The sequence below is a fragment of the Crassostrea angulata genome, unplaced genomic scaffold, assembly GCF_025612915.1.
Source record: "Crassostrea angulata isolate pt1a10 unplaced genomic scaffold, ASM2561291v2 HiC_scaffold_229, whole genome shotgun sequence".
In the NCBI taxonomy this organism is placed as follows: Eukaryota; Metazoa; Mollusca; class Bivalvia; order Ostreida; family Ostreidae; genus Magallana; species Magallana angulata.
The window spans coordinates 182231-209784 of NW_026441782.1; the positions used below are offsets into that span (position 1 = coordinate 182231).

At 33.4% G+C, this 27554-nt stretch overlaps 1 protein-coding gene across 1 annotated transcript in view; it reads right to left on the bottom strand.

Annotated features, from left to right (window-relative positions):
• The window catches only part of LOC128169831 (uncharacterized), an 80402-nt gene that overhangs the window by 2001 nt on the left and 50847 nt on the right, over positions 1-27554 (bottom strand). Inside the window, exons 8-18 of the mRNA XM_052835888.1 lie at positions 24300-24396; positions 19582-21232; positions 19326-19384; positions 13477-13695; positions 13246-13284; positions 9737-9780; positions 9437-9557; positions 5924-6052; positions 4634-4849; positions 3411-3482; positions 2061-2215 (exon numbers count right to left, since the gene is read on the bottom strand). Coding sequence (XP_052691848.1) covers positions 4692-4849; positions 5924-6052; positions 9437-9557; positions 9737-9780; positions 13246-13284; positions 13477-13695; positions 19326-19384; positions 19582-21232; positions 24300-24396 — 2517 coding nt within the window. The 3' untranslated portion in view covers positions 2061-2215; positions 3411-3482; positions 4634-4691. The remainder of the gene's footprint in view (positions 1-2060; positions 2216-3410; positions 3483-4633; positions 4850-5923; positions 6053-9436; positions 9558-9736; positions 9781-13245; positions 13285-13476; positions 13696-19325; positions 19385-19581; positions 21233-24299; positions 24397-27554) is intronic.

Genomic DNA, 27554 nt, shown 5'->3' on the forward strand with positions numbered 1-27554 from the left:
GTTTCTGAGAATAAGATTTTTAAAGATTTACTCTATATATTCCTATGTAAAACTTCGCCCCCCCCCCCATTGTGGCCCCACCCACTCCCAGGGATCATGATTTTCACAACTTTGAATCTACACTACCTGAAGATGCTTCCCACAAGTTTCAGCTTTCCTGGCTGATTACTTTCTGAGAAGAAGATTTTTAAAGATTTACTCTATATATTCCTATGTAAAACTTCGACCCCCCCATTGTGGCCCCACCCTACCCCCAGGGATCATGAATTTCACAACTTTGAATCTACACTACCTGAGGATGCTTCCACACAAGTTTCAGCTTTCCTGGCTTTCTTGTTCTTGAGAAGAAGATTTTTGAAAATTTCTCAAAATTGTTCATTAATTTCTAATTATCTCCCCTTGAAAACGAGTGTGGCCTTTAATTTTCACAACTTTGAATCCCCTTTGCCTAAGGATGATTTGTGCCAAGTTTGGTTGAAATTGGCCCAGTAGTTCTTGAGCAGATGTTGAAAATGTGAAAAGTTTACGCACAGACGGACGGACGGACAGACAGAGGACAGACAAAATGTGATCAGAATAGCTCACGTGAGCTTTCAGCTCAGGTGAGTTAAAAACTGTAGGAGGAATTATCCATACAATTAGGGTACCCTATATTTTCACCATTTCAATAATCGGATTTTTCTGTTGGAAAACCCCGTTAAAAATAAAAATTAAGACCTGAATGCAGAAGCATAGCACATCGTACTTGATGTATTAGTAAAGTGTAAATAAAGCAGGTCGAGACCACTATATATCGTGACGTCGGCATACATTTGCATACTAAATTAGCCATCTGTTTACTTTTATCGACAAACCAATCGGGTGAATGAGTTGCAAGGCATTGTGGGCTACTACAAGTTTCAGTGTATACAAAGCGTATTGAAAATATATACCATTTTGAATTGTCCTTTGGAAACTCATTTTGAATGATTTTTCATAATTTATGAAATTAATATGGACAGTTATGTCTGAACTTCAATTTCTATGCTCACATTTAAAAAATATTGCATATGAGGACATATATCAACCTATTTAAATACCCCATTGTCACTGTTTAAAAGAGAGGTACGTCCTATAGAATTAGAAGCAGCGAGTACCGTTTTTTCACGTGATATCCCATATTTAAGGCAACATTATTAGAATGCGCGTTGATATTTTCTTCAGGGACATTCATCAGAATGCTTAACGGACAAAATACTATATGCTGCACAGCTTGCGCTTCTGCGTTTGTACATTTGTATATTTGTGCATATCTACTACCGTGGCTATTCACGTATGTTAAAAATGTACAGTTACCTGTATTTATTTCTAGTGCACAATGATAAAGTCACCAATACACAACTGTGCAGTTTTTTCTTATCAAAACCTGTTTGTACTTGTATGCGTATGTTTGTCAGTCGTTTGATACTGATCATTTTTGAAGCAACAATTGATCAACTAAAACAACAGTATTTTTCAATGCGAGCATGGAACAAAGTTAATGGTACGTAATCTTTCCTTTTTTACCTTCTAAAGTAAAAATCAAGATGTACAAACATTCCGGCAAGCAATTAAATATCGTGAATAAAACAGACAAAAACCACGTGCGTCTGTTGAATCGTAAACACGTTGTAGACCGTCATGCATTGCAACTCATTCACTGGATTGGAGAATCTGTTTGACGAAAATACTGTCACGTGTTAAATAATGCTATCCATATAAGGTAGTGTACCCGACCTGTCTAAGATACCAATATATAATTTAAACATGTGCTGCATCATATATTTTGAGTCGACTAGCTTACGTATTTTGACTTACACAACTTATTTATACTTAAAGTAGTACATACAACATCTAAAACAAATCTAGCTGACTATTATCAACATTTTACTAAAAAAAAATGTTGTGCAAAACACATCCGTTGACAGTAGACATGTATATAAAGACAAGCTATACCCAATTCAATATAATTGACTTAGAGTAAAAACTGAACAACTATATTAATCCTTATGTTAACTTATAGCACATGAAGTAAAACTTACTTAATAAAATCATCCACTTTTGAAATGAACTCAATGTCAGAGATCAGTACTAGTCTTCTGAATCAGACAGATAAGAGCACAAACAAGATGACTGGAACTTTGATAGGTAACCATGCTATATGCCAAAGCCAAGAGCAATGTTTTACTTCAATGGTCTGAAAATAAAAACAACATCAAGTTTTATTGAATGAAATTGCCAACACTTTATTTGAGCTAGCAATTATGACAAAGACAAAAACTTATCGTTTAATTATCAACTCATTGGATTAAAGAACCCACAAACACATATTTACTTAATAATTAAAGAGGAAGGAAACTAAAAATATGTTGTTCAATAAATCAATTTATTATCATCTACTATAATTGTAAATCGTATTTGTTTTCATTAAAAACCCCGGAACAATGAATAAATCAAGAAAATCGATCGCTTAATTTAAATTTCCCACCACCATGGAGGCTGCCATTGAACTTTAATCTATGACATCACACCATCTATTCTGGTTTGTCTTATCAACATAACATCATGATATTCGCTCTAAATGACAAGTTCTGGAAAATTTGAAACAATATTGATTTGAGACCGTTCTTTTACCTTTGAAAAAAAAACTATGGTCAAATGGAGCATGAAATCGTTGAAATCTAAATGCGGAGGTTAGTGTCGGAGAAATCTCCGCGTAAATGTGGAAATTGTCAACAGATGCCAAGTATCATAGAAAATGTCTGCCGTCGTTATTTCAACATGGTAATTCCGACTTTAAAGAATGAATTTTAAACATCCCAATTACAATTATAACATTTATTCAGTTAGGGAAGAACAAGTGACTTGGAATAAAAAATTTAATCGAGGTCGTTTTCAACTTTGAATGATAGCAAATTAACAGCTGTCATTTACTTATGAAAATGCATATATTTATGCATGCAATGAAACATGTATTTATTCTTTAGATTGACGTGTGAACTCAAACATTATCAATTTTGTTTAGTCGATTATTTGAGTAACAGAAAGGCATAAACCAGCGTTAATTATATTCAGAACACTGTGTACGTAAACCAAACCGGAATAGATGGTGAGACGTCAAAATAATTAATTTTTTTGGTTTTTAATACAAAAGAGTTCTACATCATGTCAGCCTCCAGTAAATACGATTTCTCCAACTTCAAACGTTCATTAAAGCTTAATTACATATTTTATTTTCAAAACAGCATGACCACGTGATAATTTACACCACTTTATTAAAATAAATAAATAACGTTTTTGACTTTCCTTCCCCTTTAAGTAATTTGAATATAATACTGCATTATCATGCGATTACTTACAAATTCAAGTTTATACAATCATTTAACACTTACAGTGAGAGATAGTGTGTCCTTCAATGATCTGAAAGCCTCCAAATTGTGTGTTTGTAAAAGATACACACTCTGCTGCAAAGGAGATTTCATTCAAATGCAGTCAAACAAAACCTGTCACAAATATTGAATGAACGCGAACAACAGCACCATATCATTTCATGGGTTAAAAATAAAAATAAAACAGACTCTATCTCGTTTAAAACAAATTTCCTAAATTCTACCAAAAATGATTCCGATAATGATATTACTGTGTAACTAGTGAATATCCCCCCTTTCTGCATAAATAACCACTTTTACAGTAGTGACAGTCAAACAAGCACAATTTTACAGGTTCCCAATAACAAATACAACAGCACATTTCTTATTCCAATCACATTCAGTTCTACGTATCATTATTACTTATTAGGTAAGTTACTGACTCACTACGGAAATATATTGGGTTGATCAATCTCATAGATGGCGAGGCGAAGCCGAGCCGTCTATGAGATTGATCAACCCAATATATTTCCGTAGTGAGTCAGTAACTAACCTAATAAGTGTTTTGTTTTCCCGAGGACTATCAAGCGACATATTCATTCACAAATAGCGGTGATCTACGCAAAGCCATGTACAAAATGCCTTACATCTCGTCCAATTAAACTCATTTAAACTTTTCAAAATTATCAATACCACCTTTCAAATACGCTTAAAAAATCTTTGCTTCAGCCATATTACTTACAATGTTTTGTTGCTATTCAATTTTAAACTTCTGCAGAGATTTGAGCACATTTAGACGCTGCCATTTTGTTCTGCTCCAGACACAACAATGTGACGTCAATATTCAAAGGGCAACTACTCTAATTTAAAAAATAATTCCAAAGGGCCACTACTCTAAATATTTTAATGACTTACTAAACACGATTTTTGTGTTAAATAATATGAAATATAGAGATGAATAGGTGAGGCGGCAGCCAATGACTGCCATATTGCCTAATATTAATCCTCACAGAACCTACATAGAGATATATGAGGCAATCACGTGCCATGTTTAATCCAATGAAAATGTGACATTTCAGTCCGAGGGAAAACAATAAGGTATATCCATCAAATGGGTCTAGATGCATTGATTTAACCATTACTTGAACATGTATTTATTCAATACAGCAAATCGTCATAAAATTAAAATGAAATGTGTCAAGATCCTGTAATCAAGTGGAAATTTATAAGGTAAATCAAATTCCTACCTCTCAAAAGAAATTTCATAGCTTGAACTATGTGCTCAGCTCTCTGACACTGCTAGAATTATGTTCTGAATTTTTCTATTCTTTCAAAGGCATTTTCTCTCTTTTTTCTTCTCAGATTTAATATTTTTGTTCGAATCAAATGGATTTTTTTCTGCTTCGGAACATCTTTCAGTATTTCTGGATAGCTCAGTATGAAGTTACGTATGTCACTGGCAACTGTGAAAAATCATAAAAACAAAGATTAATAAAATTTTATAAATATAAAGTAACAAGTAACAGTATCTATATATCGTTAAATTTGTTATTATTGAGTTTAACAATAAAAGTTTGCAAGGATTTACCATCGACTATACAAATGGGGAGAGTGGTATCATTCCTGTATCTTTGAATTTAATCCAAATTATTATATTTATATTCTTCCCTCACATTGTTTTTGTCCTCAAGAAAAGATAGGGACAGTTAGTTAGAAATTTACATCTAATTCATATTTGATTTCTAGAAAAACAGATTTTCTACTCCAGGCCTCTCTAATATTTATTTATAAAATGTTTCATTTCCGCATTACAAGTCGGTGCATTTTATCACAGAAATCACCTAACCATCATCCGTTTGCTCTGAAATTGACAAAAGGAGAAATAGTCCCAAAAATTATCCATATGTCTTTCATTCTCAATGTTTAATTACCAGACTGAGTGTTTACCACTTGATCAACATGTTTAACACTTGCATGTGACAATTAATTCGAACACCACAAAACTGCATAAGAGCCGTAATAAAAATGAAATTTGGATGAAAAAACTGTAATATGGTTTGTGTACACTATGTCTACTTCAGTATCGGAAGGTCACGTGTCATGTGTCAACCACAAGTGATAAGTTTTTTAGTGTCTAGCACACGAGAATGAGAGGGTAGCATACTATCCTACATTTCCTTGATGGCTACACAAGAATTTAAGAAAGGGGAAGGGTGAAACAAAGTAGTACAACAACATATGCATTCAACAGTAAGTTGACATCAATTTGTTAAAAAATGAATCCAACCTATATGCCATTCCTTAAATAGGAAAAAAACCCAGAATATATGGTGCAACGTCAAAGATTAGAGTTAAATGGAAGCCAGCTCTCATGACGAATCTAAATTAAGCATTTGACATTTCTTGATTTATTCATTATTCCAGGAGTTTTAAGAAAAATATATACAATTTACAATTATAATGTTGATAATCAATTTGTAGAACATATATTTAGTTTCCTTCCTCTTAAATTTATATATATTACATGTATACTTTACCATGCAGTTTTCCTTTGTTTCCAGGTTTAGATGTATCGTCAATGTGACTGTTGAAGAAACGCTCAATCGCAGCATTCTCCTCTGGTAACCAGGTATGTCTCTGGCCCTTGACAACTGGACTCTTCTCTTCTATTAACACAAATACAATAGAAAAGCTGTCAATGTGATAGCAAACTGGGTTTTCTTTTGTGTGAACAGTATCTATCACTATTTGTCAACCCAGAATTGATGAACACTACATGTACATGTACCTATCCCGAGAAATGGAGTACTCTGTATGCAATACTTTGTCAAAATATAGTTAATCACAGATTACAAAGCTCACCGAGATGAGGCATCACCTTTATGAGGCATCACTTCTAAGTGACCACCTTTATCATATTGTATGAAAATCATAGTTAATGATTCATGGTTACTGTTTCAACACAATATCTTATATCATATGTTTAAAAATTGTTATAATTATATCTTTATTTCATACAGTATTATAAGATACATTGTTTATCAATACAATAATATAAAAAATGATATTGCATCCTATGATACTTACAAACTATATGTGTACTATATCATAGGAATCATGTTATATAATTAAACAACAAATACCTCTATCAAGTAGGGATGAGTGAGGAGATTTTTTTGCATCCTTGATAATGGAGACTAGGCTTTGCATCTGAAGCAACCTGTGCAATTCATTTATAATATAGTTGAATCAACTGTGCAAGTTCGAAATAGTACTATTATCTATCAAACATGTGACATGTTCCAAAATAACTAAACCTCATCCAGCAATCCAGTATCCGAATCCTATGGCTCAGATTCAACATTGATTTCAAGCCTGTCAGGTGCATCAGTGTCATAAGATGCATCATCCATGCAAGTTTGGTGAAGTTAGGACCAGTAATAACTAAAATATAATCATCAGAGGGCACCTGCTCCAAAAACTTCAACCAGCTCTTAAAACCTTAACCTCTTCCAGCATCCGAAATCTATCGCTCAGATTCAGCATTCAAGCCTGTCAGGTGCCTCAGTATCATAAGACGCACTATCCATGCAAGTTTGGTAACGTTAGGAGTTAGGACCAGTAATAACTTTGAAATTGCTATCAAATCGCACCTGCACCAAAAACTTTAACCTGCTCCAGGGGTGAGCAATTACTATCGCCGACGTCCGGGGCTACCGATTTTAGAGGTCGGGTTAGCAGAAATCCTCACTGTGGATTTACAGCCCGTCGGGCTAGTAAATAATAACGATGATAAACGAAATCAGACTTCCATAAGTGTCATTATAACTTCGACTGACTTTATGTACGACATAACTGTTCTGCAAAATCAAGATCTCTCACTCCCTTTAATGTTTGTGCATTGTGCGTACTAATCGCTGGTCCGCATGACAATGACGCTTTGTTTTCAAACATGGAGAAGTACCTGACGATAAGTAAGCGTAAACATTCGTTTGATCGCCTTGATGACAACAATAATCAGCAGTTGGATACTACTGATCGTAATGTTGATACAAGAGAAAAGCTGTCAATGTGACAGCAAACCGGGTTTTCTTTTATGTGAACTGTATCCATAATCCATGTCAACACGTATCCAGTGAAATGGAGTACCCTATATGCAACATTTTGAAAAAAAATGACCAAGTTCAAAAGCTAGATTTTTTTTTCATAAATTATCAGAAATCAAAATCCTAGCAATATGCACACCTCTGATATATGTACAATTGATCTGCACAAGAACAACTTCCTATCTTCAAAACTGTAGGAGGAGTTATCCGTACAATGAGGGTACCCTATATGCAATATTTTCCCAAAAAATGACTAAGTTCAAAACCTGGTATTTTTTTCATAAATTATCAGAAATCAAAATCCTAGCAATATGCACACCTCTGATATATGTACAATATTGATCTGCACAAGAACAACTTCCTATCTTCAAAACTGTAGGAGGAGTTATCCGTACAATGAGGGTACCCTATATGCAATATTTTCCCAAAAAATGACTAAGTTCAAAACCTGGTATTTTTTTCATAAATTATCAGAAATCAAAATCCTAGCAATATGCACACCTCTGATATATGTACAATTGATCTGCACAAGAACAACTTCCTATCTTCAAAACTGTAGGAGGAGTTATCCGTACAATGAGGGTACCCTATATGCAATATTTTCCCAAAAAATGACTAAGTTCAAAACCTGGTATTTTTTTCATAAATTATCAGAAATCAAAATCCTAGCAATATGCACACCTCTGATATATGTACAATTGATCTGCAAAAGAACAACTTCCTATCTTCAAAACTGTAGGAGAAGTTATCCGTACAATGAGGGTACCCTATATGCAAAATTTTGCCAAAAAATGACTAAGTTCAAAACCTGGTATTTTTTCGATAAATTATCAGAAATCAAAATCCTTGCAATATGCACACCTCTGATATATGTACAATTGATCTGCAAAAGAACAACTTCCTATCTTGAAAACTGTAGGAGAAGTTATCCATACAATGAGGGTACCCTTTTGGCAGCCGCCCGCCCACCCGCCCGCCCGCCCGCCCGCCATTTTCACCATTTTAATAACCGGATTTTTCCGTTGGAAAACCCGGTTAAAAACTATATAAATATTGTTTGCATTATTATCTATTTGACATGTTTTAATTCAACTGATATGAAGAAAATGTTGGGCTAGTAAGTTTTAACTTTGGGCTGGTAACTTTGCTACTGCCAGTAGCCCCTGGGCTAGTAGCCAAATTTTGTAATTGCACACCCCTGTGCTCCAAAAACCTTAACCTTCTCCAGCATCTGAAATTCATGGACCAGATTCAGCATCCAAGTCTTTCAAGTCCATAAGTAGGTCCAAATACATCATCTATGCAAGTTTGGTGAAGATAGGACAAGTACTAACTTAGATACAAGACCTGCAACAAAAACTTTAAAGAAGTCCAGACGCCGAAGCCAGGGGTATAGCATAAGCTCCCCCCGACTCAGTGAGCTTAAAATGACTAAGTTCAACAGCTGGAATTTTTTTCATAAGTTATCCAAAATCAAAATCCGAGCAATATGCACACCTCTTATATATGTCCAGAACAACTTTCTATCTTAAAGACTGTAGAAGGAGTTATCTGTTGAATAAGGGTTCTCTTTTGGCAGCCATTTTCACCATTTCAATAACCGGATTTTTCTTCGGAAATCCCGGTTAAAAATTCATTTCATGGTTTTTTTTTCATTTTTTCCCTTAATGGTGATCGATTTATGTCAAACACTCCTACCTGGTGAAATGCTTTTCAGTAATTGAATATCACTTTGTACTTAATACATGCTTTTCATAGATCAACTATAGAATATGTTTTCATTGTAAAATAGTGACTATGTTTACAGTAAAACACCACTTTAGCAAATACGCTCAGAATGAATTCAAGTCCTAACATATTGAATGATTAATGTTTATATTAAATAAAAATTGCTTGTTCCTGCATGTCTGAATGTACATGGATTCCAAAATTTCTTATAATTACCTTCTTTGGATATGTTATCGTTGTTTGATGATTCTTCTTCTGATGAATTATCCTCACAAATGTAAGAAACACTATCAAATTTATTTTTCTTTGATCTTTTCATTCGACTTGGGCCAGGAACCTAAGAGAAAATAGTCAAAAATACTTTGCATTTTAATCAGACTTTCTAACAAATGTGACATAGTTAGTGTGAGAAAAATTACATAAAAAAAATAATGATACATACAAGTACTGGTAATTGTACTACATGTATTACATATTTGAATCACTAATGTAAAATCCTTTTGGTTTGATATATGCCTCACTTTCTGAAAGGTCATCGTCAATTATGGTTCTCTTTAACCCTATAACAACAAATCATTTTTATATCAATTAAACTTTATCAACCGACTGCTTTAAAGACATTCAATAATCATATGCATAAAATTACTTCAATAGCACAATTTACAATTAAATCTTTTAATGAAAACATGATGTAACAGAATACAAAAACAACCCCAACAAATTATAAGTGGTTTATTAGATATGAAGAAAATTAGTTAGGACTTAAAAACCAGTTCGAACAAGGGCCCTATGTGCCATATCTTGTGTAACAATAGCAATAACTAGACAACATTGAGATGGTGACCATCTCAAATAGCATGGCTCAAATAATGGACAATAGGATGAAAAGTTTTTCAGTGAATTTTGCTTTGACCTTGATCTTGAACTTTCCAGCTGGCATAGAACTTTCTATTTAATCTCATTACCCCTTACATACAGGCATTTTTGTTCAATATAACGAAGATTAAGGATATGGGAAAAAATCTACAGTCTAAAACTGATTATAAAGAGATCCACTATGACCTTCACTTTGGCTTGGTTCAAGGTCACTGCACATCATTGAATAAACAGCTCTGTTTAGGTGAAGTATTAGCTAAATAGCTGTAAGTGGAGAGTATGCATGCTCTTAAAAATGAATTTTAGCATGGTCTGATATGACCTTGACACCTGACCTTCACACATCATTTAAGGTCACTGCATATCCTTTGAACAAAGGCATCATGTTGGTTCTCCGCTTATAATGACATAATAAGCCAGCTATTATTGCATTTCAAACACAATCTAGCTATAAGCTAGACCATCAGAACTTCTATTTACTTTTTTCTTCCTTCTACTTTAATTTTTAGTGACAACCCTGAGGATGGTAAGATAAAAGACGAGTCTGCTTCACACTTCAGTGCGTACAGCTGACCTCAAAAGCTATTTCCAAGTAGACCAAAAGTAAACCCCGAGTGGACACAAACTTTTCAAAAAGTAAACCCAAAGTAAACCCCAAAAGTAAATCCGAGGTTTAGCTGAGGTTTAATTACCTTGGTGTTAGGTTGGGTCTGATCGGTATTGTATGCTCCAGACAAGCAATCTCGGACGGACAGACAGACAGAAAGATGGATGGACAGATTGATCATTATGAGGCGCCTGCAGAGCAGGGCCTTAATAAAGTCAGCTTTATGGAGTTATACATATTAAAGGACTTATATCCTAGCTATATTTCCAAAAATACACGTCAATTATATGGTGACAAAATTATTATATATTGGATTTATTTTTCAGGTTACACGCATCGTTCTGCATGTCAGATAATGTATTCCAAGCACTTGTATGAAATTCATTTGCAAATCACATTCAAAATAAATTATAACAGTCTTAAATGGTAATAGCTTCACTAGAGGATTATTCTTAAATAAGGCATCAATCAAGTATCTTCAATAATGATCAATCAAATTATAATAAATAATATCTAGGGTTTAAGTCAAACTTAAATTAAACACATAAGTTGATTTAGGGTCAGAAGAAGTTAAGAAAGACTTTAATTAATCATCAATCATCATTTGTACATATTCGTACACATTTTTGAGATCTATAGAACAGTGTTATGCCTGCTTCACTAGAAATCGTTTCATAAACACTGACCAAGTCACAGTTACCAAAGCCAGAGTCAAAAGGTATAGGAAATTAACACCCCCATTACACACGGTGTCAGCTGTAATACTATTAAACTATTATATAACCAAAAAATGGTCCTCGCGATTTAATACAAAACAATGGAATTGCAGAATTAAGTTCTTGCATAAAATAAGGAATGTACAGTAACATTTACGGGATGGCAAAATAACTATTTCCTTTGACATGTATCAGTTTTGGGCGATGGGGAGTGGGGCAGTCATAACTATTTCCAGAGTGATTAGGCATTTTTTAGGGCATAGGAATAACATTACCTTATTTGAGACATAACAAGAAAACTTATTAAACAAGGGCACCGCTAAGCGGAGCATCCCCTCGCGACATGAGTTATTGTGTGTAGGGATGTATTATTTAGGAATATATAGTTATGTTAATGATAAGACCACATTCTACTATCCCTTCATTACTGCAAAAACTACATTTTCTTTATCTGTACTCGATCTAAATCCAAAAAATATCAAGCTGTTGATTTGAACTGCTTACTTTCACTTTGGTTTCAAAGAAGTGAAGCGGAATTTAAGATTGATAACTCTTACTCAGAAAGTTCGATTGATAACTCGTATACAAAGTTGGTTATGACATTGATTTAATGAAATAATAATTTGTAATAGTATTAATGGTTTTGAAAGGCACATGCATTTTTTATTTTTTATTTTACGGAAGTGTGCAATCTATGGTAAATATATTTAGTTTTGAACAAATTTTGTCATAATGTATGCCCCCCCCCCCTTTACAATGGTGTAATTTTATCTAAGTTTTTGCATTAAAAATTGACCAATTAATATGACATTGCATTTGTTTTAATCTTTTACAATGAGGCATACTTGTGCAAAGGTTAAGGAAATTCCATTGGCAGTTTTTTTTTAATTTAAAAGAAAAATTGAGATGTAGTACACACTCACACATACATACATAATACATACATACATACATACATACATACATACCGGTACATACATACATACATACGAACACACACACGTACGGTAGCGATGCAACAAGTTGCGTGATGGGGATAACAAGAAACCCATGAGCCACATCACTCACTTGAGCAACAACAGACATAATAAAATCAGTTTATAGAGTCATATACAAAAAATCAAAAATGGCCGACTTTTAACTCGTAATTTACAGTGACAAAGTTTGAAGACACGTTTTGAGTACCGCATATGCTTTGGCGAGACTCAAAAGATTTGTTACATGCTTCCATACCTCCGTATTGAGTCGAGAAACGTAAACAAAGACGAACAAAGTCATGGATGACGTCACAGTCCACTCGCGCTATATTTCCCGCGATAAATTTAGAGGTGGATCAAACATCTGTAATGTGTGTACTAGCTATTTCAGTATAGACTGCGATACCTGCCTCATTGACATGATTATTATTAATTTTTTTTAATATAGAGATTTTATGTATATATATTAGCAAAAGTCATACTTTACTGTCATATGGATCCATTTTTAAGCTAATTGTGCATGCATAATTAGAGAGGATTTAAATAAACAATAGGACATTTTGAACTAGATAAAAAGGAATAAACTCTCTCTCTCTCTCTCTCTCTCTCTCTCTCTCTCTCTCTCTCTCTCTCTCTCTCTCTCTCTCTCTCTCTCTGGGAAGGGGGTTGTGCTGTATGTATCATAACCGGTAAAATTAGTACCTTTGGCATACTTATTGTAGAGCAATACTCTCTCAAAAATTCTTTGACGTTCGTTATATAAGTTGACAATGATGCAAGGTATGTGTAATTCTTGCTGCGCTCGCCAGAACGGTAGCACCGTAAAACATATTATAAAGAAAAAATTACCTGATGAGGATGTTTTGCTTTGCTTTTGAATTTTGTTCTCTTAAAAAAACAGAGGAAAGAAAAAAATGTATATTAACATGGCATTTCTTGAGCACCTGACAATTTATCACTTTTTCAGACACAATACATGTATATCTTAATCTTGAATAACGTAATTTTTTGACAGTCAACTAAAAGTATCTGTAAATTAATATATAGAATTTAACTTAAAATTCACCAAAAAAAGCTTACCAGTATCTGCAGCTAGCATTTTGAGTGTATTCATAATGCCTAGCCAGGCATCCTCTGTAAAAAATTGTTTTGCTTGGCATTGAACATCTTTATTTAAAACTAGATGTCTTCTCTCCTCTAACTCCTCTGGGTCAACAGTCACATGTTCCTCATCAATTTTGGTGTAAAAGTTTAGAACGTCCGGCAATGAAATACCAGGTGCCATTAATTCAATAAATTCTGTAAAATTCAATAAAAACATTTAAAAGATGGTTGTCATTTGTGTAACTTTCTCTTTAGGCAGGTTGTTCTTAAAGGAAGGGTGGGTGGGTGTGATAAGGACCTTTCCCCAGCATGGATAGAAGGGTCCTTCAAGGGATCAGTCTGGTTAAAACTATAATACGCATGCATAATGGAGATCATTTTAATCAGACATCAACGGGATAGAATATACTGCTTGTGAGTTGAGTTGAGCATAACATCTTAATCCACAGGTAAACCTTGCCAGGGAATTTAGGGGAATTCCACAAAACTTTAAGATTCAAGAAATCTGAAGTGGCTTTCCATTTTAACATACATGTTAACCTCCAGTGATGAAAAATAGGTAGATTTTGAACTCAAAAATGGTAGCATTGCGCGCGGCGTGCGAAGGTTTCAATTTTCATGTGAAGCTAATAGCTACAATAAGGAATATGAAGGAATGCAATAAATGAAACAGTAACACTATTATCACATGCAAAGAAAGAAATATTTGTGTTCATTGGTGTAGGATTTGGTAGCTTATAGCTTTGCTTTTCTTAGAGTTGTCTTTTCTGGAATTGATTCAAAACAACTTTTGTTATTATTTAACTCTGTGGCCGAAATTGAAGAAATAGTGTCATTTGGTAGTTCAGATCTGAAACTTGTCTGTATATTTTTCAAATGACAAAACATCCTTTCACATTCTGCATTTGAGTTGGGAATAGTCATGGCCACTGTTATAGTAGAACAAAGTTTGGGAAATCTAATTTGACAGTTTGCCAACTTCATCCTTGACATGTCCAGCCAAAATCTGTTGATGTTTTGGTCTTCAAATGATAGTAGGTTTTCATCAGGGGAAACAGACAAAACATGACACTCATTACCCAAGGCATCCAGATCCTCATCATCCAGAATCAAGATATTCAATGAACATTACCTCAGCTTGGCAAACTTTGTCTTCCATGCCACCTGAGTCTATGTTAAACATAGTTTTCAAAGTTGACTGTCGAAATCTGCGCTTGTATGAGTCCCTGTGTTTCTCCGTACATGTTTCTGTGTTTATCAATGTCGTTTTTCCCCCCATGGCTTATTGAGAAATCGGTAAGACAAAACGTACAAAACGCATACTGTTCTCCTTTTTTGATCTATGAAGAAAGTCAAATACTTTCAGCCAGTCAACGTTAAAATTTGAATAATATCTTTTACTTTGTCGAGGCGGTGAGGTCGATGACATTTTTGTAACTAATGTAAAATCAGTAAGAAGAGTTAAACCCATTATCAAACGCATGCTTGAAACCCACATTGTTATCGCTATATGTATAAAACATCTGAATGTTCCTGACTCAAGTCATGCAATATCTAAAGAACTAGCGAGATTTTATAGCTATAATGGCTTCCAAAATGGCTACCCAAGCGAGGCAAAATAGAATTTTTGAAAATTCGGTAGATTTTCAATTAAAAGCGTTAGGTCAGGAAATGGGGTCAAAAAGGGGTAGACTTCCACGAAAATTGGAAGAGTTAACATGTATAATTTTAATTCCAAAACTTCAGTATTTACATGTTTTTTAGTACTGGTATATATGGAATTCTGCTACAGACCATGAAACATGCTGCTACACCAGTTGCATAGTTTGGTTTGGTACACTTATTGAATGGTTTACGTGGGGGTTTTTCCACAGTATAGTTCATTTTGTGAATAGTATGGTTCATTTCTAAACTCTTATTAAGTAAATTGCTCATTTAAAAGAGTTTCACTAATCTAATTTGTTATAACTTGTTTGGCCTGTGCAAAGAACAAATTAAATCAAATTTAGATCTTAATAATCATCATCTATATATATATTTATAATATTATTTTGAATCATTTTAAAAGAACAGGACCAACTTACGTGAAACTCTACTTTGTACAGGTCCTGGCTGGTATATGTTTTTTAGTAGTGAACAAGAAATCTGTGAGCATAAGGCTCACTAATTATACCCATAAACTGAATACACAAAATAAGCAAAGATTATATTTAAGACAGGAAGTTGACATCAAATTTGTTCAATACTGAATCCCACCATATGGCATGTCAAAACAAAGAAAGTACAGTAAAACACGGTTATAGCGAACACGCATATAATGAATTGACGCTTACAGCGAAGTGAATTTCATTCCCAAAGTCTCTATTTCATGTTGTAAACTTGACGGATATAACGAATTACGCTTATAACGAAGTTAAATTGGCCGTCCCTGGGACTTCGTTATAAGCGTGTTTTACTGTATTGAAATTTTAATAACGAAAAAAATTGATTTGAATATTTAGCCTAAAAATAAATAAAGTCTTCATATAACAGGAAGATGATGCCTGATTGATGCTGTGAAATCTTCGACAAAAATTTGCAGACAAACACACACACGAGTAAAACAGTATACCCCCTCCTCCCCCAAAACAAAGGTAAAAATAGCTTTAAAGGAATAAAAATAAAAAATATATATGTCACAGTGTGAATTATTCATTGATTCAATATTTATTTTAATAAATTTATTTATAATGCAACAATATTCATATATCATTTTAATCTTCATCTCTAAACATAGTGAATTACAGATCACTGGAATTTACTACATTTCCACATTTCATTCATATTCATGGTGTTTTACGTTCATTGGTTGAGTTTGGAGTGTGAAAGGTCAAAGGTGTTAATGGGTCATGTAAGAGTTGTATGATTGGTTGATATTTAAGAAATAGTGAATGAGTGATTTTACAAGTTTTACATTTAAGTGTGCATGCTTGGCGCCAATTCCTTAATCTAACACACTTCACTCCCAGAGAGTTTATCTCCTTCTCCAAGATTATATCATCTATTTCATAATAGTAATATAAAATATCTGTCATTTCGATAAGTTCATTTACCGCAGTTGCCTAATTTATCTGTTAAAATAATTAATTATTTAAAACATAAATTAATAATATTAAAACATCTTAAAATATATTTAATGCGTGAATCTTAGTTGTGTGAGTGTGTATTTTATTATATTCATTTCTGTAATAATTGTTACAGGTCACCATCAATTCTATATATTGAAAAATATAAATTACACGAACCCAAACAGCTGAGTTGTTTATTCATCAACAACAACGATTTGTGTTAACATCAAATAGCGGCTGTGACATATAAGACAATAATTTTCATTGGCTGAAAGTACACCACCTGACATTCGTTCTTTTACGATATCAATGCAATAGCGCATCCGCAGATTATGAATCAGCAGTATCAACAAAAATAAGTATTGTAAAGACAAATTACCAATGGTCATCATTAAATATGGAATATTAGAGATAATAATGTGCGAAATGTTCTTCAATCATAATTGGTTTATCTACAGTAATCTTTAATTTTTGTTGTACACTGTTATTGAAAGCCTACTATCTGTTCACTTTGTGCATTATCAAGAGACAGATCACCTCATAGTAAGCTGTTCACTGAGATCTGCCTCTCATTTTTTTCAATGTGTGGATTGAAGACGGTGTTGTAAATATATCAAATGTCATATGTTGGCATCAATTATTAAAATAGGGATAGCTTGCATTCGTAATTGATGCATTAAGTATTTTAAAGGACTGTTGATTATTTTAATGTCATGATGTATAATTCATTTACTTTTTTGTATTTACATACAAATTTCTTGACCTAGGCCTAAATATGCTGCAAGTGATTATATAAAGCAACTATTATGGATCTCATTGCACTATTGACATGTGGTTATGTGGACCTATGTCAAGTGATATCAACCTCAGACACAAACAAGAGGCCCATGGGCCACATCGCTCACCTGAGCAACAATAGGTATCATAATGATAAAATCAGCTTAACAGAGTCATTTGGAAACTATCTGGACAATGTACTTTATTTGAAGGTCCTGTGTAAATTAAAGTCCATTTTTTTTACCTTGGATATTCTTATGTTTACAATCAAGTCCCTTCTCTAATAGGATGATTTTATAGCTATATCACCTTTTGAGCATTGCAGTTCTCTAAAAGATCCTAAACAATTGTTTATGTATGGGATATAAACCTACATCAAACTCTGAACCCCTTGTGAGGCCCAAGATTTGTCCAGGGATCAAGTCTAAACAATTTGAAAGAATCTGCAATATATGTCAAAATGCTTGCATATAAGTAAAACCATACATAATAACATTTCATTTTTTGTGAGTAATCAAAATATTTTCCTTAAAGTTTGGAAAATTGGAATCCCAATGTGGCCCCACCCTACTCCTCAAGATTTTAATTTGAAAGAATTTAAATCTATATTATCTGAGGTTGCTTTCAGTAAAGTTACAGCTTTTCAAGGCAAGTGGTTTTTAGAAGAGATATTTTAAAAATGTTTATCTACATTTCTATGTATATTTTTGCCACACCCATATTGTGATCCATCCCACTGCCGGGGTTCATGATTTGAACAAACTTGAATTTACCCTACCTGAGGATGCTTCTACACAAGTTTCAGCTTTCCTGGCTTATTACTTTATAAGAAGATGATTTTTAAAGATTCCTATGTGAAATTTCAACTACCCATTGTGGCCCCATCCTACCCCCGAGGTCATGATTTTCACAAATTTGTATCTTTATTATATATATAAGATTGCTTCCTAACAAGTTTCAGCTTTCCTGGCTGATTAAGATTTTAAAGATTAACTCTTTGTAAAACTTTAACCCCCAAATGTGGCCCCACCTTACCCTGGGGACCATTATTTGAACAAACTTGAATCTACACAATCTGAGGATGCTTCCACACAAGTTTCAGCTTTTCTGGCCAAATGGTTTTTAGAAGAAGATTTTAAAAGATTTACACTATATATTCCTATTTAAAAGGTCAACCTGCCATTGTGGCCCCACCCTACCTCTGGGGGTCATGATTTTCACAACTGAAAATTTACACTACATGAGGATGTTCCCACACAAGTTTCAGCTTTTCTGGTTGATTGGTTTCTGAGAAGAAATGTTTTAAAGATTTACTTTATACATTCTATGTAAAACTTTGAACCCCCCCCCCCATAGTGGCCCCCACCTTACCCCAAGAGACCATGATTTGAACAAACTTGAATCTACACTATCTGAAGATGCTTTTACACAAGTTTTAGCTTTTCTGGCCAAATGGTTTTTGAGAAGAAGATTTTTGAAAAATATCAGCAAGTTTTCAATAAATCCTAATTATCTCCCCTTGAAAGAAAGTGTGACCCTCAATTTTCGCAACCTTGAATCCCCTTAATGCAATGATGCTTTGTTTCAAGTTTGTTTGAAATTGATGCTTTGTTCCAAGTTTGTTTGAAATTGGCCCAGAGGTTCTGGAGAAGAAGTAAAAAATGTAAAAGTTTACAGGCAGACAGACGGATGGACACAGATGGATAGGCAGACGGACGCTGGATAAAAGTGATGAGCTTTCATCTCTGGCGAGCTAAAAAGTGATATCAACCCCACACACCGCATGAAGCACGACAACAATTGCAATTGGTCATCTGAGTCATTCAGGTGACCTAAAAATCTACAGGAGGGAGAAATGAGAGAAAATTATATTTTTAATGTTCCATGCTTCTATATTTTTTTTAATTTTTTGAAATTAATTCATCAATAAATCAAACATACCTGAAAGAACTTCGACTTCAACCTGCCTGGCACCTGAACTCTTAGAGCTTGAAATGGCTGTAAAATATGTTATTGAAATTTAATCAATATCATCATTACAATTAAAAACATTAGCATGAAAACCGTCACTAAGTTCATGATATAATTGCATTTACATGATTTTATCAAATTCTATCAAAATAAATAATTGCTGTTTAACTGTAAATAGAGATAGTGGATTTTAATTTTATAAAATCTATGAATAACAAACTTAGATGTACAAAAGTTGCCTTCCAACTGATTTAGAAATTTTCCAACTTGTGTTATTGTTTTCATTGCCGGAGGGCACTGGTAAACATTTTCATTCATTTGTTTTGAATGTCCAAGATGTTTATAAAACATTTCTCTCTCATTTGGGGGTACATCTAAGAGAGCATATGATGTTGCAACATAGTGCCTCATATCTGTTGCACTTATATTGCGCTCCAGTCCTGCTTTTTTGCATAAATTGTTAACAGCAACCCACCCTGAGGCATGATTTTTTGAATGCTTTATGTTTGGAAATGCATATGTATTGTCCTCATTAATTTCTGCTCCTCTGCGTACTTCATAATCTGTTAAAATTTTCATTGCTTGCCAACAGTCTTTTGGTATGAGAAGTGGCACTAGCTTGGTTACCTTTGAAGCATGTATGTAAGCAATTTTGTTTTCGCACAACAGCTTTTTTTCTATATCATCTTCAACATGTTCTACCTTTGTTTGATCTATCCATACACCTTGGAGGGCATCTTCCCAATCTTTGACTGTCATTCTGCTTGGCTCGCCCCCTCTTCTGGCATTAAACAGGGTTAATCTGCAAACAACAGCATCTCGTAGCTGACTGTATTTTGAATAGTCAAAAGTCTCATACATATCTATGGAGAGACTGTCAATAATTTCCTTTGTGCAGTCTCTTAATTTCTCTATTTCCTTTTCACTTGGCAGTCTTACTGGTCTTCTTAAATCCGACTGTCTCTTTTTTACTACTGATTCTTCAGCACTGGCAAAAAAGGAAGGCCAAATCAGCTGTAAAACAGAGATGAATTTAGCCATTTCTTCTGCTTTTTCATCCTGTTTCATTAATAGATAATTTGCTCTCATAACCTTGCAAACATCACTTATGAGATAACGCAGAGAAACTTTCAGGCCATTTTTCACTGCATTTGTATCTTTGTCTGTGGTAATAGAGCAAATGGCCTCTTGAATATAGAGAATGAAATCTCTATCAAACATTTGGTTGCAAGAATTCAATTCTATAGATGGGTTTTCCTTTGCAATAATTTGTTTAAACTCCAAAAATAGGCGAGCTAGGCGTCTTAGATTAGACATAAGAGATGACCTTTTCTCTGTTCTCTTCTCAGTGCCCTCAAAGTTTTGGAAGCATAGATATCCATATCTTTGGATCCAATCATCAGATCGAATGACAGCTGAAATCTCATTTTCTTGAAAACGATTTAAAATCTCTTCAACATAAGAGTGTGAGAAGTTTGGCTGACTCACCAGTTTGATGTTATATGTTGCAGGGTAGTCAGTGGTACCTTCTGCAGAAGCACACCTTTTCTTATGTCTGTTAATTATCTTTCTGTGATAGAATCCTTTACAAAGGGAACACATAGCCAATGCGTCCTTCCCTTGATTTCGCTCTGCTAAAATCTTGCTGTAGTCTGGATTTTTTTCCTTAAGAAGATTTTTATTTGCTAAAAAAATTCCTTCTTTTTTTATCTTCTGAAATTCTCTGTCTCTTAACTCCTTTGGTAATGCCAATGCTGCTTTAACACTTTCTTCCATCTTGTGTTTTCTCTTCATGTGGTCAGTGAGCCGAGAGGCCATTGTACCACAAAATGGACATGGTCTTCTTGGTCTGGATGTTTTAGATTTGGTTTGATTACCTTTAAATTTATATATTAAAATAAATAAATAAATAATTTAATTTTTGGTTATAAATTGCAATCTGATTGGCTAGAAAAATTAATTCATATTATATAAAGAATGTTGTAAAAACTTCCTTGAGAATTATATGTAATGAATGAAGCTAAGTTATACATTGGTACATTATTACATTAATAAAAAGTATGAAGTGAACACCTTGGAAATTTTATAGAAAGCATTATGCAATCATTGTGGTACTCATACAGGTCTATTATGTTTATACAAGTGTAGCACGTGGAAAGAGTGTAAAAGCATATAATAGAGTTTTTTAATTTCATAATATTATGAATAATGGAGGATGCTATAGCTGTTATTACAGAAACCATTCTAAAATGATACTGGAGAAATACATGTTGTTTTGTGTACAGAAAAACCCGGTTATAGCGGAGTCCTAGGGACCAATGGATTTACTTCGTTATATCCGTATAACGAATTCGTAATAATAACTATAGTGAATTCACTCTATACATGATTTATTTCACCAGTCTATAATTTTTTACTAAGTTAGGTTTAAAATAAAAATACATGACTTTGATACTTTTTATTTCGGATTGTGAATCCAAAAAATTATATAGAAAGAAATTTATCTAAACTATTATAAAAATGGTATTGCAAACTTTTTTAACTGTGAAGAAATTCGTTATAAAAGTGTTAATTTTTGTTATTATTCACCTCTACGGGACTCAAAATCAGTTCGCTATATCTGTAAATTTGTTTTATCAGAACTCATTATAACAGTAAAATTTTGCAAAGATTTGTTAAGAATTTGACAGGGGACTCAAAAAAATTCGCTATATCCGAAAATTTCCTATATCCGTGTTCATATCTAACGAGTTTTACTGTATTAAAATACTATCCTAAACATAAGGCAAAAAATTTTATGAAGTAAACATTATTAAACTTGTATTTTATAAACAGGGTTTCACTGCCAATTAGTGAAAAAATAAGCAACAGAAGTTTTCTGTGTTTACCCTTAAGGCATCAGCATGCAGTGATGGTTCAAAACTGAACCATTGTAACACTTCATATAAATTGTGATACCATTTGCTCCTTGTATTGTACAATGCAAACTAAATCCATACTTATAAATTAAGGCATTTTGCAAATTACAAATTAAATGCCTGCACCAAAGTACTTGCTTACACCTTTGGTATTTCAACACATGTGAGATAATGTCCGTAAGGTATAATTGAATTTTAACTGATAAGTTATTACTGTGAAATTAATCAAAAACCTACTTTCATTTTCAATAAACAAGCCCGAAATAGCAAAAAAGAGTAAGGTGGTGGACACGCTTTGGCAGATCCAAGTCAGGAATAGTCTCGATCAAAATACATACTTGCAATGAAATAATATTGAATGATTACGTAAAGAGTCTATTTAGAGAATATATAAAAGTTAAGATTTGACAAATGTTAAATAAATAAAATAAGTCAATTCATTTTTTTAGTGCGCAATTTTAGTTTTGATACTCATTCTCTGGTGAGAGAATGGGATAGAACTTTCCAGAACGGGGTAACCAAGAATGCGGATTGACTAATCAAAGAAAAAGTGTAAGACGAGTTCATTATACATCGAGGGCAGATACCTTGGATCGGACTTCAATTTATACAAAAAGTTCATGAAAAAAATGGAATAGAACTTTCCAGAACAGGGTAACCAAGAATGTTGATTGACTCATTGTGTAAAGTGTTAATTCCCGCGCTTGCACCAGGTACTGTAAATTCCTTATATTAAGCGAGTACTTAATTCTGCGACCCCTCTATTTTGTATCAAATCACGAGAATATAAAATTGCGAACGCAGAACATTTATCCATACATCCTAGCTATCAATTTTCAGAAAAGAATTGCGAGGGATGCTTCTCGCAATTTTACGCGGATATAAATTCCTCATGTTTAATTAGGAATTTACAGTATCATCTAGTAAAAGTTAATATTTTTAACACTGTAACACAAGTTGTAATTGCAAACTGGCAGTCATAGAAATAATAAAATGTAAAATGATTGCAAATGCATTACAATTGTGAAACAAGAGACCCATTGGGCCACATCGCTCACCTGAGCAACAATGACTTTACATGGGCATTCAAAGGATATTGTGCCATATTGCCCCTCTGTCGTGGAATAACAAAAAATAAATACTGTAAAGTATCAGAATTTTACACTTATTTTTGCATACACTAAATCTTTGACATTGTACCTTTATGGAAAACGATTTTAACCGAAAATAAGACCCTATGAAAGATATAAAATTAAACTTTTGGTAGAGGTACACTGTTAATAAACATCTAATTCTCTTATTTTTGTTCTGCCCCACCGCCCTTCCCCTACTTTATAAAGCGATCAAAATAAATGAGAGCATATATGTACATTTTCTTCCTCAACTACTTACTAGTTATTGTATTTTTTTAAAAAATATATGAAAATAGTTAATGTATTTCATTTTATTTAAAAAATCCTACATGTGAATGAAGGAAATTGTACCTCAATGTGCTCAATTCCTCAAATTAAAAATATTCAAAAATTAAATTGGTCTTCCTCATTCTAAATGACTGTTGTTTACTTGGTGTGAACTCGTGTGACGTTTTATAACCTTACTCACTTGATCGATGAATACACTCCAATAAGAAGTGTTGTCATGAGAAACGGTAAAGAGCTCTAATAATCAATGTTTTGACAGGCATATCACTCTATTTTACTACGGCAAACCTATTATTTTCATCTTAATTCAAAAACAAAATGTTGTTTAAGCAAAATCTACCTCTTAGCCAAGTTGGTAAGCGGAAGATTCTCCCACATAGCAGGTTTGAAAGGTATGGGTACTCAATAACTTTTTAAAATTTTTTGAATGAATCCATAGTACTAATCAACATCTGTAATACTCCAAATAAATCGCAAAATTTGGGGCTTTCTAATATTTCAGATGGACCCCTTTAAAAACCAGATGGTAATATTTACTAGTTTTGATATTGTAGTTTTTACACACAAAAAAATCAATCAAACTGGTCTCTGAAAACATTACATACCTGTTGGATTTTGATGATCTGCTGTTCGTTCATCCTCAACTGCAAGATTCTGAGACTCATCACTGCTTAGGGAAGATGAATTTCTGCCAAGATCTACCTGCAATTGTAATTTTTAAATCAGGTATAAAAAGGGTTTGAGATAATTTGAGCGTTTAAAATTTTGTGTGAAGTAATCCAAACATATTGCAGTTATAAGCCAAGTTTATAAACAATTAACAAGAGTTAAGAGGAAGCAAAAAATTTATTGGGTCTTATACCCAAACATCTGGTATAGCTAAATAAACAAACACTGCAAACCGAATACAATCATACATAAAACAATAATAAACATATATTTGTAAACACCCAAAATACATGTGTAAATAGTTTGGCGCTTGGGGGCTACTCAATTCTTCCCTACCAGCAACAGCCTGGGCTGTAAGCATGAAAACGACACAAGACCCATGCCCGGGGCTGATCTCCAGCAGACATCAAGACTAGAACAGATTGTGCTCGGGGCTGATCCCAGCGAGCATAAATTAGAAGGAAGCATGACCCGGGGTTCGCGGGTATGATAAGGCAACTCTCAGCGATCATATTCCTCGGATCAATATGACGTCACAATAAGCAGCATGATGTCATATTTTACTCAGAAACTTTTCGATTTTAACTTTATCTCTGGTTTAAATTATAAAAACTACAGGCATAAAATATAACAAGAAACTCTTCTAACTGAATATATCTTCGATTTCTCTCTATTACGTATAATTATCATTGATTGACGTCACAAGCATGTTTAATAGAGAAGATCATGTCGGGAGACAAATCATCGGAATGCAGTGTAAACAATGCCAAAATAAGACTTATTCAATACAGATACATAAGAATTAGATGAGTGTCAGTTAGGATATTATCAGGATAATACAGGCATGGATATTTTGTTTAATCAGCGAGTTTTATAAGGTAAGCAGATCGACATTTATATGGCTTGACCAGCCTTTCCAATATATATTTACAATATTTATTTTATGCGATTAACAATAGGATTTTAGCAGTAATACCAATTAACATGAACTAATTGCCGATTGAATTATTGTAGCAAACATACAAATGAACTTTGGGGTAGTGTTACACTTTTTGATTTTTTGTTAAGGTAAAAAAGTGATCTTTTTTTAACTGTCACGTGACACCATGGTACGGCAGCTTCAAAGATCGAGTCGATTCCGAAGTAGAAAAATGATATCTTGGTGAACACATTCACTTGGTATTAATATTCAGCACTGTTTTCATAAAAATAAACAGTTTTTAAATTGATCATAATTTTGACGGTCATTAAACTCGGAGTTGCCTTAACCTACCCGCTTTGATCCCTGAGCGGGCATATATAATTAGAACAAAACATGACTCGGGGCTGAAAACATTTTAATGGCTGCCTAAATATGTGGATAATCGTTTGGTTCCAGTCATGTTTGTTATCATAAGGATACAAATGTCTTCATGCATTAAGAGTTAAGTTGATGCTTTGTACTTGTCAATGAGCCTCAGCCATAATTCTAAATTATCCGGATTTATTTATTTGTACCATAAATCTGCCTTTCATATAGACAAATCTAATTATTCTTTCTGTGTTAATGTTACGATCAGGTATTCAATGAAATGCTTGGCTTAGTGGCTCCATGGAGATCTAGCTACTACATACATATAAGGTAAAGGGGTTCAAGTCACTGATGCACAGGTAAAACCTTTTGCAAATTTTGCAGCTCAGGGTCGGAGAACCTAGCTTTATTGTAAAAATTAATTATCATGATTATAGTAAAGTAATACAAGCTTCAGTCTATGCATGCAATTTAAAGTCTTTTTATGGATCTTGTAAGCAGAGAGATAATTGAACTTTATTACAATAAAGTCATGTACGCACTTGTGTATACTAAGCATCCCAAATAAATATCACAAGATGCACCATCCATGCAAGTTTTAAGGTAGGAGTAGTAATAACTTAGATGTGGCAACCAAAGGGCATCTGCTCTAAATCTTTAACCAGGTCTGAACATCAATGATAAAGCATACTTCCCCCTCCCTTGTCTCATTGAGTTAAAATCAATGCCTTAGTTTTTTCTCAAAAGACTTCTGTTCTCCGTATTTTAGATAACCATTCTCATCTCTCTCTCTCCCTCTTAAAAGTTGGAGATAACCTTCTCACCCCTCCTCCTTTCGTCTTTGACCAATAGTGTTAATGACAGGCTTAAACTTACAGTAAGGCCAGCATTTTTTTATTTTTAGATTTACGAAATATTTTTCAAATTATTTGGTGAGGAGGAGGGAAAAAAAATAAAAATAAAATTGAAAAATTTGTCCGTCAAGAAAAAAAATGAAAATAAAACAATTTTTCAACAATATTTTTTTTATTTTTAAAATAAGAACATGTGTCTAGGAGCTGCCATTTTTTAAAAATATCTAAGTAATTTTGGTTGTTGGTGATGTTCTTATCATAACATATTTTATCCATGGGCACTGAAAATTTGTGTTGATATATTGTACATGCATGTATAAAAACGAAGGTTTTTTTTTTATAAATACAAGTACATACTGTACATATACATTAAGACAAAAAAAAAATAAGGGAGTTTTCACTTCTTCCTTGCAGAAAAATAGGAAGAAGTTTGAGAAATAATTTATTTGATTAAATTAACAATGCTATTCACAAATTCAAAATTTAAAATATTGTTACTGAAAATAAATTGGATTAGAAGCATGTCCATAAATGTCAGTAAAAAATCAAACAAGTTTTTTTATTTAAAAAAGACTAAATAACTTTTAAAATTTTATTTATTTATGTAACTATACCTTTAATAAAGGAAATGTTTCGTTATTTTGTTAGCTTTAACCTTAATGACAAATAAAATTATTCTCTTTCCTTCAGTCATAAGACCTGTGTTCAGTATGTTTAGGGTTATTAGTCCAACCCTATGACCCACTTACAACCGTTATGTAGAGGATCTATTTCCAAACGGTTAAATTATGATTATTCTAGAATTTATTTTGCAAAAATATTTTTTTTTTTAAAAGTAACTTATCATTTTCTTGTCAATGAGGTGTTTTTTTTTAATTTACAGAATTGTGATAGAAAAAGACTTCAACTTCTCTTTATTGAGGAAATTCTGGCTAAGTTGCCGATCACAAAACTTAATAGGGTCGTAAATTGTAGGGTTGGACGAAAGCAAACAGGAGTAGGCCCTTTGGTGGTTTTTTGTGACTTCTAGTGCCTGTGACTTGATC